The 13,096-nt window shown below is 40.0% G+C and overlaps 1 protein-coding gene across 1 annotated transcript in view; it reads right to left on the bottom strand.

The window, feature by feature from the left end:
- NOTCH2 (notch receptor 2) overlaps window positions 1–13,096 on the bottom strand; it is a 170,228-nt gene that overhangs the window by 61,848 nt on the left and 95,284 nt on the right. Inside the window, exon 5 of the mRNA XM_054454415.2 lies at window positions 12,468–12,590. Within this exon, the coding sequence (XP_054310390.1) occupies window positions 12,468–12,590 (123 nt within the window). The remainder of the gene's footprint in view (window positions 1–12,467; window positions 12,591–13,096) is intronic.

Below are 13,096 nucleotides of genomic sequence, written 5' to 3'. Positions count from 1 at the left end.
ATCTGAAATGAAATGTCAAACTAGCATATCCTTGGCTGATGCCTTAAACACTGAGTGCCACCTGTAACTACTGAAAATTTTCTGGTTGATCACTTTTGCCTCGTAAATATACTCAAGTCTACACCTCTCCTTTGTACAGTTTACGCTAACCACAATAACTTTTGTTGATTCCTCAAACATTAAGTTCTCTCCTGCCTCAGTGCTGCTGCATAAGCTGCTCTGTCCACCTGAAACATTTTTTCCCTGCTTATTCACATGGCGAGGTACCTATCTTATCAATAGAGTACGTCTCCAATTGCACATCTCCTCGTGATTCTCCACCACTGCATCATTCCATTCAATCCATCCTAGAATGTATCACGAGCTGTGATTTTATATTTATTTACTCTTTACAGTCTCTTCCCCATTTTGCTATAAGCTCCAGGAGGGCAGGGACTGTGTCTGCCATTCACCTCGGTATTTATGCCAGCCACTGTACTAGACACTTGGTGTCAGTGGTGGAACTGACCTTGGACAGCATCTAATCTAACATGCTCATTTTCCAGATGAGGAAACTAGGACCTGAGAGGTATAGCAACTTGCCCAACTTTGCACAATTAGTTGGCAAAATAATTGGAAGTGGAAATAGTTCAGTGCTAATAAAGACTTTGGGGTGTGAGACTGCTGCAGATCAAGTTAGTTTTCAAAATAAAGAAGGCCAATCTGAGCTGACTGTTGAGGGATGTAGCGAAAGAGGAAGAAACTCAGAGTGCTACAAGTGAAGATGACATGGCATTACCAACCCACCATTAGCAAAGGAAGTATCTTGTTTTGGTTTTGCAGGAGTAGGGTCACCTCCATGCTGATCTTTTCTTGTTGCTCCATCCTCTGGCTTCAGGCTGAACAAGTAAGATTACGGGCACAGTCGGCCAGGCGCGGTGGCTCACGCCTATAATTCCAGCAGTTTGGGAGGCTGAGGCAGGTGGATCACGAGGTCAAGAGATTGAGACCATCCTGGCCAACATGGTGAAACCCCATCTTTACTAAAAATACAAAAATTAGCTGGGCATGATAGTGCATGCCTGTAGTCCCAGCTACTTGGGAGGCTGAGGCAGGAGAATCGCTTGAATCCAGGAGGCGGAGGTTGCAGTGATCTGAGATCGTGCCACTGCACTCCAGCCTGGCGACAGCGCGAGACTCCATCTCAAAAAAAAAAAAAAATTATGGGCACAGCCTGTGGCAGTAAATATAACAGGGTGAACCTAAGAGGTCTGTGCTGAAATAGAAACCATGGCCTGGGTCTCATTAGCACCACACTTCAGCCAAGTGAGCCAAGGACCACGAAACAGTCAGCATTTATGAGCTGTAACACGCAGGGACACAAACGGCTCATTATGGCTCTCTCAAGGCAAGGGCCCCACCCACAAACCACTAATCTGATTTGGAGCTAAAAGTGATGGGTAAAAAAAATAGAGGGAGACAACAAGAGAAAGAAAGAAAAGAAGAGAAAGGAATTGAAAAAAGTAAGGTGCTGAGCCTCGACTCTCACCCTTTCCAGTCATCTCTCAACTGTGAAGTCTGTGGGAAAAAGTTTGATCACATCACTGGTCCTGTTAAGCGTCAGCTCTCATTGCAACAACAATCTCCACAAGAGGAACAGATAAAAAATGAGCTTGGATGGCCCTTGCCCTGACCCTGCTACCTTCTCCTCTATGGCTGAGTCAAGAGAGCTCCGTCTCCAATATACCTTTCCAACCAGCAGTCACCCAAGCTCCTGAGTTCTGGGGTTTCATCTCTTTCTGTGTCAGAGCAGATCATTCCTGGGACTTCTATCCTACAAAACCTCAGCTCCATACACAGGAGGCTTTCTATCACGCTGCTGAAGTTGGAGCTGAAGAACAAAGAACAAGCTTGAGTGTCCCATCACCTGCTCAGAATAAAGTTGGGTGAAACATTCTGTATAAACACTGCTGTCTACAGGGCCTGCCTACTGAGAGGATGGTCTGGGAGTATAGATGTGGCTAAGGGGACAATGTAGTTGTGGAAAGGATATTCATACAAAATAAATGCAAGAAATTCCTCCACTAATTCTAGACACCATCATCTTTTTCAGGACTTCTCAAAGGCCTGGTTTCCCTGCATCATGACCAATGTATTTTCTAAAGAGCTGCCAGGATGATCTTAACATGTAAAGTGGACTGTGCCACTCGCTTGTTCAAATCCTTTGATGAATTATTTTGCATTTAGGATAAAATTCTAACACCTACCAGTGTTTTCTGCCTATCTCTTTAGGCTCTAACCATGAAATATCACTAGCTCCAGCCACTCTGGGCTTTTTTCATTTCTCAAAATGATCACATTCTTTCCCTTCTCAGTGGCTAGCACATGTTATTCCTTGTGCCTGGGACAGTCTTATCCTCACTCTCCCCAACTCCTACTCATTGTCTATATCGAAAATGTTACCTTCTCAAAGAGACCTTACTTGCCTGTCAACTAAACACAATTAGTTCTGCCTATTAATATGCTCTCCAGATACATTCTATGTTTCCTGCAAGGCATTTAGTACAGTTCAAAATTTTACAGAGAATTATATTGTCTATGCCTGTGTTTCTCACTAGACTGTCAGTGCCATGAAGAAATGGGGGGTAGCTGTTTACCTCATCACTGAATCCCCAGCATGCAACACAATCCCAAGCTTAAATAAATATTCGTTAAATGAATGTTTATCTGCTTAAGGTTCTCTTCAGTTATCCTAATCCCAAAATAATAATTATCTTTCAACTCACCCTTCTCATAGCAACAGTATCTCTATTCTGTTCCTACCCAAAGTGTCTGTCACCCTTGTCTACACCACCAGTCCACACACAAACCCCTCATCCCAGTCCCCTTCCTGTGTCACTAAACTCCATCTCATTTGTACCACACCCAGATTCACCTTGCCTTTGCCCACTAATCCTTCAACTACGCCTCAAGGGCAACTCTACATTAAGGTGTACAACTTCCTTCTTTGACTGAAACCTGAGTTTTCCCTAAGACACCAGCCCAGTCAGCCCTCTGCGGTAGAGCTCCTGCAGTCCTCCTCTTTTAAACACTGCCACTGACAGGAAACTAGGGGAGAAAGAGCGGGTTTTCTTTTTGTTCCCCAACATCACCACTAACCTCAGCAGTAAAAGCATATGTACTGAGTTATTTCTAGGTTCCAGATGATACGTGCTTTACATTGATTGTCAACTATAGTCTTCATGTATAATTAGTCTAGTTTTACAGATTTAGTACAAACTTGGTACACACTGAAGAAAAATACTAAAGTATCTTAGAAAGGTAAGAAGAGCTGTGAATTTGGAGATGAGGTTGGGCTAGGAACAACTGGAAAATTTAATGCTGTAATTCATTCGTTTATCTAAAATATATATATGTACACACACACACACATACACACACACACACAAACACAATGTGCCAGGCTCTGACTATACACAATGGGATTATAATGGTGAACAAAACAGCCATGGCTTCTGCCTGCAGAACTTACAAATAGCAGATTTGTAACCAAACAAACAATGATGACACAGAGGGATAGGTGCTTTCATAGATACCTATTGCCTTGGGAGTACAGAGTAGGAAGAATAGAGAGGAATTAGAGAATGAAACTTTTAAGAGAAGGCCTGGGAGGAGCGTGCCAGGTTGTGAAAGAAGGGAGAAGTGTGTGAGAGGGTGTGTAGAGAAAGGTTGGAGTGCGGAGTATTTCAGGCAGAAAGCATAGGCTTGAGTTGAAGAGACAGCATGGCTCATTTGAGGCAATGAAAAAAAAATTCTTGTGGTTGAATTGTAAGAAATGCATTAGGGGAGTGCAGAGAGGTGTGGCTGGAGAGTGAGTTACATGTACAGCCTTGGGACTAAATCCAAAGACAAGGAGGACCCATTGAAGTGTTTCCAGCAAAGAAATGACTCGATCCAATGCGTGTTTCAGAAAGTCCACTCTGCCGCAGCGAGGAGAATGGACTGAACTCCTCCACTTTTTGAAGTCAACAAAAACTTCAAGCACTGCAGAGTCCAGGCTCCTGTGGCCACTATAGCAATGAGAAATACTGCAGTGCATCTGGGGCAGATTCCGGAGGCAGCAGCACTGAAAAGCATCCAGGCTCAGCCACTGTGTGGATTGCCATGGAGGCTGGGCCAGTACCGGGCATTCAGAAAGCTGACCCCCGCCACAGAGAAGAAAGTGGTGCCAAGCTTTGGTCTCCTGCTAGGAGGCCCCACTCTCTGGCTCTCCCCACCTTAGGCTGCTGGGTTGTTGAGCCAGTTTACGTAAAAGCCCCTCGCTGCACCAGGAGGAAAAACTAGCTGCAGCCAGGTTGAGAGTGAGGGGATCCAAGGAGCATCCACCTCCCCTGTCTATGGGCAGGCAGTTACTCTGCTCAGAATGAGTAAAATGGAAAAAAACAACATGGCACCTATTAAAACATTCTACAACATAAAACACGGAGAATGTAATGCTTAAGATGTTGATGAAAAGCACACTGGGAAAATTCTTCACTTCCAGGAGCTAATACATTTTAGAAAGAACTGGTTCTGTACACTCAAGACATTTAGACATGTTTGTGTTCTACAAAGAAATAAAAAATAATATAGGACATCAGTCTCTGATCAAAGGGGCTGAGAGGCAGGCAGAAGAAGCTATAAAGGACTGACCTGACAATGAAGAAATATAAGGCAGTGTTATAAAGAAGAAACTTAAGAGAGCTCTCACAGAACACAAAACAAAAAAATGAACAGATTAAAAATCAAGAGAGATTTCAGCTTTGCAGAAGAAAGAATGAAGACCTAATTGCGAAGATAATAGGCTTTCCTGACAACTCTACAACAAATGAAAAAGAGGGCAGGGAGCCCAGCGTTACTTATGAAAAAGAATAAACACTCAACTGGCATTGCATTTCCCTAGAACAGTAACCAGAAGACACAAAGGAACAATGTGTCTAAGAACTTGACGAGATTAATTCGTGACCCAAGAATTTGATATCTAGTCAAGATACAACTTGTGTATGAAGGCAACTAAATCAAAAGACATTTTTTGAATAACCAAATGGGTCCAACATGTAACTCCTCTGAAATAAAATTATTCAAAGATACTTATTCAACTAAAATGTTAATGAAAATAAGGAACTCAGAAATGAAAATGTTGTGACATAATTGCACTGGTAGTTAACACAAAACAAGTAGCACATACAACTAGGTTGAAAATATTATAAATTGGGTTATAAAACTGTAAATATAAAGAATAATTTTAAAGAATATGTATATGTTTATAAATTTGATAACAATAATATAAACATTGAAACCCAGATTATTTATACAAAATCTAGGGAGTGAATGAAAGATATGAGAAGTATGCTAATTCCTCATCTTCAAGAGAAAGAAATCAATAAATACATTCTAATTTCTGACATTAAAAATAGATGAATTGAAGTCCTTTAAAAATTAAAAAAAAGACATAGTATAATAAAAATTATCACACCATGGTCTGTTGTTCTCGTGGACCAATTTCCTCTTCCTAGAATGACAAGCACGTGGCTTACGTTCTCACTCTTTCCTCTCCTGTCTCTCATGAAATCAATATCTGGGTTGAGGACCAGTAAGGTCATCTGAGTCAAGAGTTCTTACTTTTCTCAACCTTACAGACCTCCGCATCCATTCCATATCACAAGCACACTCACATTCTACACCCGTTACAAGACACTCATTGTTCTAGTCCAAGATCTCAAACTTGGTACTTCCACTCTCTGACTATAACTTTCCCATCTTCTTCCTTTCCCATTCCCAGCAGACATCTTACCTAATGTATTCCCCACTAAAACCTGTAAGAGTAAACCCCTCCCAATAATCCACTTTATTAGCCAACGCCCTTTGAACTGCCTTAGCTCTTAGTGTAGCCAAGCTCTATGGTAAATGAGATGAATAAAGTTTCTATATCCTATAACCCTGCGTTGTGTCTCTCTCGCTCTTCCTTTTTAGTTCTGCAAAATCTTACATAGTGATCTAAACCCATTTTGCCCCTTCCTCCTCCCCAAAGCCTACTTTTTTCTTTAACTTCCGCAATCTAGCTTTAGTCTTGTTTGTATTAAAATTGTATTTCAGAAAATTTCTAATAACTCAAATATTCTAATGAATATTTTGCAGTTATCATTTATATTTGAGTCTCCTGGTTGTCAGTTATTAATAACCATGGTTTGTTAAAATCAGTCCTGGGAATGTCAAAATAAGTAAGAGCAGTTTCCTGCCTTCCAGAGGCTGATAGTCTCTTAGGCAAGCTAAGCACATAACCCAGTAAGAGTAGTAAAGTATTACAGGAGCTGCCACCGAGGCGTGTAGAGTTGAGTTCAGGGCAAGCTTCTAAGGCTGTATCCTTTAACTTGAGGATGCTATCATGGCCGAGCTCTCTTCCCACCTCTCAAACCTCCCCTTTTCTCACTTTCCTTCTTTGGACCCCCTTCCTCATCCATTTTCTGAAGTGTGGATGTTTCTCATACTTTAGGTCCAAATCCTCTGTTCTTATCACTCCAACCAATTTCCCTCACAGACTTGACACATTCCATGGTAACCAAAAAGAGACTCAAAATCTGAGTCTCTTGTCCCTGCCTGTATTCTGAGCTCCTGGGTCTTACTGCTGCATGTTTTTCACTTGGAAAACTCATCTCCAACTTACCATCATTTCTACCCTCTGTCAACTGTTCCCATCCATTACTCAGACTCAAAACAGACGTTCACTCTTCTCGATCACCTTCCTTACCCCACCAGGTACTTAGATACTTCCCAATTCCCACCATTGTTTCTTTCAAATTCACATTCACACACACTTTCTACTTCCTAGTGTGGTTATGTGTGGACTTTCTTATGTCTTCCTAGTCAATTTTACCACTCTTAAAATAGGAATTTTTTCTTTGTGTCTCTTACAGTATCTAGCATAATATATTCCATGTAGTAGTTGTTCAATAAATATCTGTAAGTAGGTCCAATCGATAAATTATTGAACCTACTAACAACCATTCCATGGGGGCTTAGAGAGCCATGAAGTTAAACTGGATCGTGCCTGTAACACAGCCAAGGCTACACCCCGAGTCATGGACTGCAGGGCAGGAAAGATCCTGCAGTCTCACCTCCTGCATTTGGGGCTAGACTATCCACTCGTCCTTGTTTCCACCAACAGCGCCACTAATCAACTCTGGGACATCTGGGGCAAGGGTGCTTCAGGTTAGCACTGTGGCAGTCTGCCCAAGTGATAGGAAACTGAATTTGGGGTGAGGAGGTAGAATTCAGAGAACAGGCTTATTATACGCCTCACAATCAGGCTTACAGCAGCAAAACTGAAATGTGAGACATATTTTCCCATTCCTCCATGTAGAATATAAATGAGAGCAGCTTTGCAGTACCATATATAATTAAGTAGTTTTCTCTTTCAATCAAAAAACCTCCATCCCTATAGTCCTAAAAAAAAAAATAGAAAAATGGTCGTGAGAAAAGCCTCACTCTAGAGAATAATTCATCACCAGCTAAAGGCTAGACTGAGACAGGAACATCCAGCTCAAAATAAAAGCACCATCATGAAAATCTCCATTCCCAGAAACAAGGAGCTCATGCACCACCTCTGGCAAATGTACTTGCCAACTCACACCAAACATTTTTACTGAATTGGGAGCACTGACAGCAATGGAAACCTCCTCCAGCTCTTGAGGCTCATCATGCTGTAAAGGAGAGCTGAGAGAAAGTGTGGTCAGTTTTCTCTGACTCATATCCACCTAACTTCCATTGTTCACTTCTGCTTCATGTCCCAGAGCACTATTCCAAGCCCACGCTGAAACTACATTTCTGGATTAATAACAAGCACAAGAAAATAAATCACATCTGCCCCAGAAGTGAGCCCAGAGTCAAAAGCAGCCACAGAGAGGAATTTGTTAGTTGAGCTTAGGGTCAACTTTAATTCTGAAGGAAATGACCCTTTAAAAAGAAAATTCAAATAACAGTCTATGTAGACAAAACATTAATCTACACTGCTCTAATAAATTTTGGGCCCTTTAAAACCTTTTTTTCCTTAAATGGATATCTGCCAGAGCAGAACTTCTCTGATAAGATGGCCTGAGGCCAAATACAGTATAATAAAGACATTAGTGCTCTATCTTCATCCAACCATCAGGTCTACTTCCATTTCCTAAAGGAACATCCAGTATTCAGGCTTATCCCTATAAGACAATTCCTATAAAGAAGTAAATCATCTCCCCACACCCACTCCCTAAGACCAATTTCTTTTTTCCATCTGAGCTTAAGCTAGTCCACAAGAGTGGTAGTTTTTGAAGGCACAAACAAACACGAATTAGACAGCCACAGTAGGTAAAAACGCCTGCAGTGGGGTATAACACAGTTCTGCCCACAGGCCATGGGGAAACCGTCTATTCCTCTACTTCAGCAGCCATGTATTCCTCTATTACAGCAGCAATGGTAATACCTACAGACCATCTTTGCATCTGAAGTAATGCTGTCCAACTGAAATATAATGAGAGTCACAGATATAATTTCAAATTTTCCAGTGGCTACTAAAATATTTAATAGTAAAAAGGAATAGGGGAAATTAATTTTAATATTATGTTATATTTAATTCAATGTACCAAAATGTATTATTTCAGCATCTAATCAATATTTAAACATTATTAAAAAGATATCCTTTTTTCCATACGAAATTCTTTTTTTTTTTTTTTTTGAGGCAGGTTCTTGGTCTCGCTCTGTCCCCCAGGGTGGAATGTGCAGTGCTGTGATTAGCCTCCCAAGTGACCAGGACTACAGGTGCACGCCACCACACCCAGCTAATTTTGTATTTTTTGTAGAGACAGGGTTTTGCCATGTTACACAGGCTGTTCTCAAACTCCTGGGCCCAAGAGATCCATTCATCTCAGCTTCCCAAAGTGCTGGGATTAGAGGCATGAGCCACTGTGCCTGGCCATACTAAGTCTTCAAAATCAGTTATTTGACAATTACAACACATCTCAATTCACATTAGCCATATTTCAGATGCTCAATAGCAAGATGAAACTAGGGGCCACCATATAGAATAGGATGAATTTAGAATGTTTAGCATAATAGCTGTTTGCAGAAAAATGAAAAAATAAACTTTTTATTGCATTTTTTATTGTTTCAATATCCCAAGAAAGAGATAATAGCAAATAAAGGCTTCTGAGAAAAGGAGGCTGACAAATTTACCCTAAATCAAACCATGAATAGAGCTGGAATTTATGCTCATCTTGAAGTGTAGAACTTGCTACAAAAGACCAAGCCTTTTATGTATATGTACTTACAAAACAACGCTGTAACTATCAGGTTCATCTCATTAAAAGCATGGCAAATTTCCAAATCTCCATTTATTTAAAATTAATGCCTATCTTTTTTCAGCCATATAGTCTTACCCATTCTTTTTCAAATAGCTGGCAACTTCATTTCCTTCATTTCCTCACCTCACTACTCCAACCCCTCCTTTTTCATTTTGTCAAAAGCCAGACCAAATAGTTAATGCTTCAAGTCTACAGCTGGAAATTGTAAAAGGAATTCTGAACAAAGTTGTAATAGGCTCTTAGGTATAGTGAAAAAGCATCAGACTGAATCTAAGGCATACACATAATGTTAACTTCTAACCTCAAAATAACCAGCTAGGTTCTTAAAAAGGGAAAACACACGGAGTAAATCACCATATCTCAGGATAAGGAAATTTTCAGTCTATTAAAAAAAAACCAAAGTTCTTAAAATAAAACAAGATAATTTATAAAATCAATTTTATATAGAAAAAAGACCACAGATTTGAGCACAGATTTGGAGTTCAACAAGCCTAGATTCAAACCCTAACCCAACCACTACGGGTCTTGGGCAAATTATTTATCCCTTTTGAATATGCATCATCATCTGAAAAAAGGATATTTAAACTCTATCTCTAATACAGTTATTGCAAAGATTACACAAGATAAAACATTGTAATTAGCACAGTATTTGGATGCTAATAAACAGTTAACTCCTACTAGATCCCGGCTCCATTCACTTCTTTAATTTGTGTAACACAGAAAATACTAATCTGAATTTATACATCTAATATCAGCAGAAATAGAAGCCCTATGACACAAAATTTTCCTTCTGTTTTTCTCTTTACAATAGGATAGGGGCTGGGATGGTAAATAGCTCAGCTACATGCTACTGAGAACAAAGGTCTGTAAGGAGTGCTAGTAACTGCTGTCATCAACAGTCCAACCGCCCCCATAACTTGGTACATCCCTCACATCAAGCAAATAATAATATCAATACAAACGTGGTAAGTGTTATCACAGGGGAATACATGGGGTACTAAGGGAGTCCGGAGTAGAACATTTAGCTCAGCCTGGAGCAAGATCAGGGAAGCCTTCCTGAAGCAGGTAACCACTTGATCCGAGTCAGGCATGCCAAAAATGATGAGAAAAATGGGGGAGGAGTGGAGAAGGAAACCCTAGAGAAAAGGAATGGTGTCAGTGAAGACACAGGATGTGAAGCACTATGCAGTATGCACAGGAAAACTGGGAGCAGAGAACTGCTAGGGTATGCTGCTAGATGCATGAGAAGGAGACTGGGGAAGCAGACAAAGCTGAGGCCATGAAAGGCTTCATATAACAGAAGGATCTTAGACTTTCTCCTGTTGATGATGGGCAGGGCAAAAACAAGGCTTCTCATTGGGAATCAAAGAATTGGCATAAGTGAAGAAGAAAACCTGTGATGAATAACAAAAAAAAACTGAAGGTCACTCTAAATGACAGACAGCAAATCAAAAGAAATAAAACTGCCACATTAAACTTATCCATGATCTCCACCACCCTTTTTGGAAAATATAAAAACAAACATCTTATAAAGACTTCTATCAAAAAGAGGCATTTATTAAATGTCCTGAGATAACAAATTTGAATAAAAAGATCATTTCACTGGGAAAGTTTTCCCCAAGAGCAGGCCTTCCTAATTAATATCAAAGCAAGAAACCAAGTGTGGTATCAAACAAAAACCAGCAACAATATTACAATGCTGTTTAATCTTCACTGGCAGAAGCCTCAGTACTACACAGTTACTCTCTCACAGAGCAAGGGAGATCAGAATGTGGTCAAGTTCTTCACAAGTATCTCATCCTGTCCAATACTGTAAGGATCATTAAAAAGAGAAAAAAACACAAATTTTTCCAGTTACTATATGTCATGTAATTAACTTTACAGTAATTTTTTAAGTTGAAAAAATAGCCTCCGAAAAATCTACCATAGAAAAATGGCAAAAACTAGAAGAGAGAACGTGACAAAAAGTACAGAGGGTTAGAAGTGAAGTTCTAGGATCAAGACACCATGAAGAAATTCTAGGGGAAGTCCCAATTCTAGGAAAACCTGGTGGGAAAGCATTAAAAGGGACAGTTTGGGAATTAAAAGCAGAAATGTTTGGCCTCCCCAGGAAGTCCTGTGATTGAGTTTTTAAATGCTTTTCATCTTTTTCTATTCATAGTCTATAGCTCTAAAGAGTACTCTAAATAATTAGATGCTACAGATAAGGAAAAGTAATTCAGAGACACTAAAGATTACCAGGTAGTAATGGCTGCACTTCAACATTAAGATTCTTTGTAGGAGATAGCCCACTACTGGTACTGTAATTTTTTCTTATAATACTAACTTCCTGTTGGGTTTTCACATTAAATTAATTTCTCTCAAAAAGGCCCAGCTCTTAGTCCCTTAATCAGTTCTTAATTGTCTCTACTTTCAGTAGATAAACAGACATAAAGAGAAATTAGAACCAAATGTCTGCATAAATCACTCGACCTGCCTAAGACTACATGAGAAACTTCCAAGAGGCTATAAAATTAAGCAAGACTACCCTTCTAATGTTAGAGGTAGAAAAAACTATTTTTGTTTGTGTGCAAAAAGGGATAGAAGAAAAAAACAAATGTAGGATGCATATCATAAAAATAATGTCATTAAGAGTACCTGCCGAACACTTTGCCTAGTTATAGAACATGACATTAAGATGGGACAGATCTCTGTCCATGAACAAATAAGCTCTGAACTCTTGTAGCCTGTACAATTTATTTTAGCATTTCAGGAAATTTTTCCTCTTTAATATTTATTAAGCATCTACTATGTTCCAGGTAATGTCCTGCTTTTCCCAGATAATAAGCTTATAGTGTACCAGTAATGCCCTTCTCTCATATCTGCCACAGCATCTAGCATGGTGCTGAGTTCAGAGTTGCTGCCTAATACCTGTGAAAATATGTCTTTGAGTGAATATAGGAAAATGTATGAGGTTAGTACAATAAGCAGTCATCTAGCATGGAGATCCTGCTCAGTTCACGTACTGGTTCCAAAGCAGGCCTAAGATATTTGTTACTGATATTTTAAAAAAACAGTCTGCCTCTGGTTACCAATCCATATCCCACTCTGGTGGATTCTCCACAGTGTACCTACCTGTCCATTGTGGGGGGCAGCGGCAGTTGTAAGTGTTGACCCCATCCACACAAACCCCTCCATTCTGACACCTGTGGTTAGGGCAGTCATCAATATTTCTCTCACAGGTGCTCCCTTCAAAACCTGGTAAATGAAGAACAAAAGAAAATGATGAAATCTCATACAGAAGAAACGACCTGCTCTGTTCCCACAGAACATGGTTATTAGAATAGACCCGCTTCATGACTTCAGTTCAACAGCTGCTCACCCAGGACTCACCATATGAAAAATCCCCAATTCTCTGTCTTCTCTGGCCTCAAGCATAGCTAGACAGTGAAAGTGACTCATTGTGCCAATGGCATGCCTTCATAGTTACCTCACAAGTATTTCAAAATGTTTTCATGAAATAAAATCCCAGGGATGATAAACGTCTACTTGGGACAGAGACATTCAAGGGTTCTAAAAAAACAGGGTATTGGATTTTCCCCAGCTCCATACCAGACTAATGGGAAGAACAGATAAAATATTACCTAATTAAATTTAAGTTCCTTTTATTTTTTTTCTTTGAATGATTGCTAGGAGGCCTCCAAGCCAGGTGGGGAAGGGAGTGGGGGAGGATATAGGAAAAATATTGAACTTAAAGTATGAAG

This window comes from Pongo pygmaeus, chromosome 1 (assembly GCF_028885625.2).
Source record: "Pongo pygmaeus isolate AG05252 chromosome 1, NHGRI_mPonPyg2-v2.0_pri, whole genome shotgun sequence".
Classification (NCBI taxonomy): Eukaryota; Metazoa; Chordata; class Mammalia; order Primates; family Hominidae; genus Pongo; species Pongo pygmaeus.
Note: the sequence above shows the minus strand (reverse complement) of the source record. Positions and strands in the feature narration are given on the sequence as shown.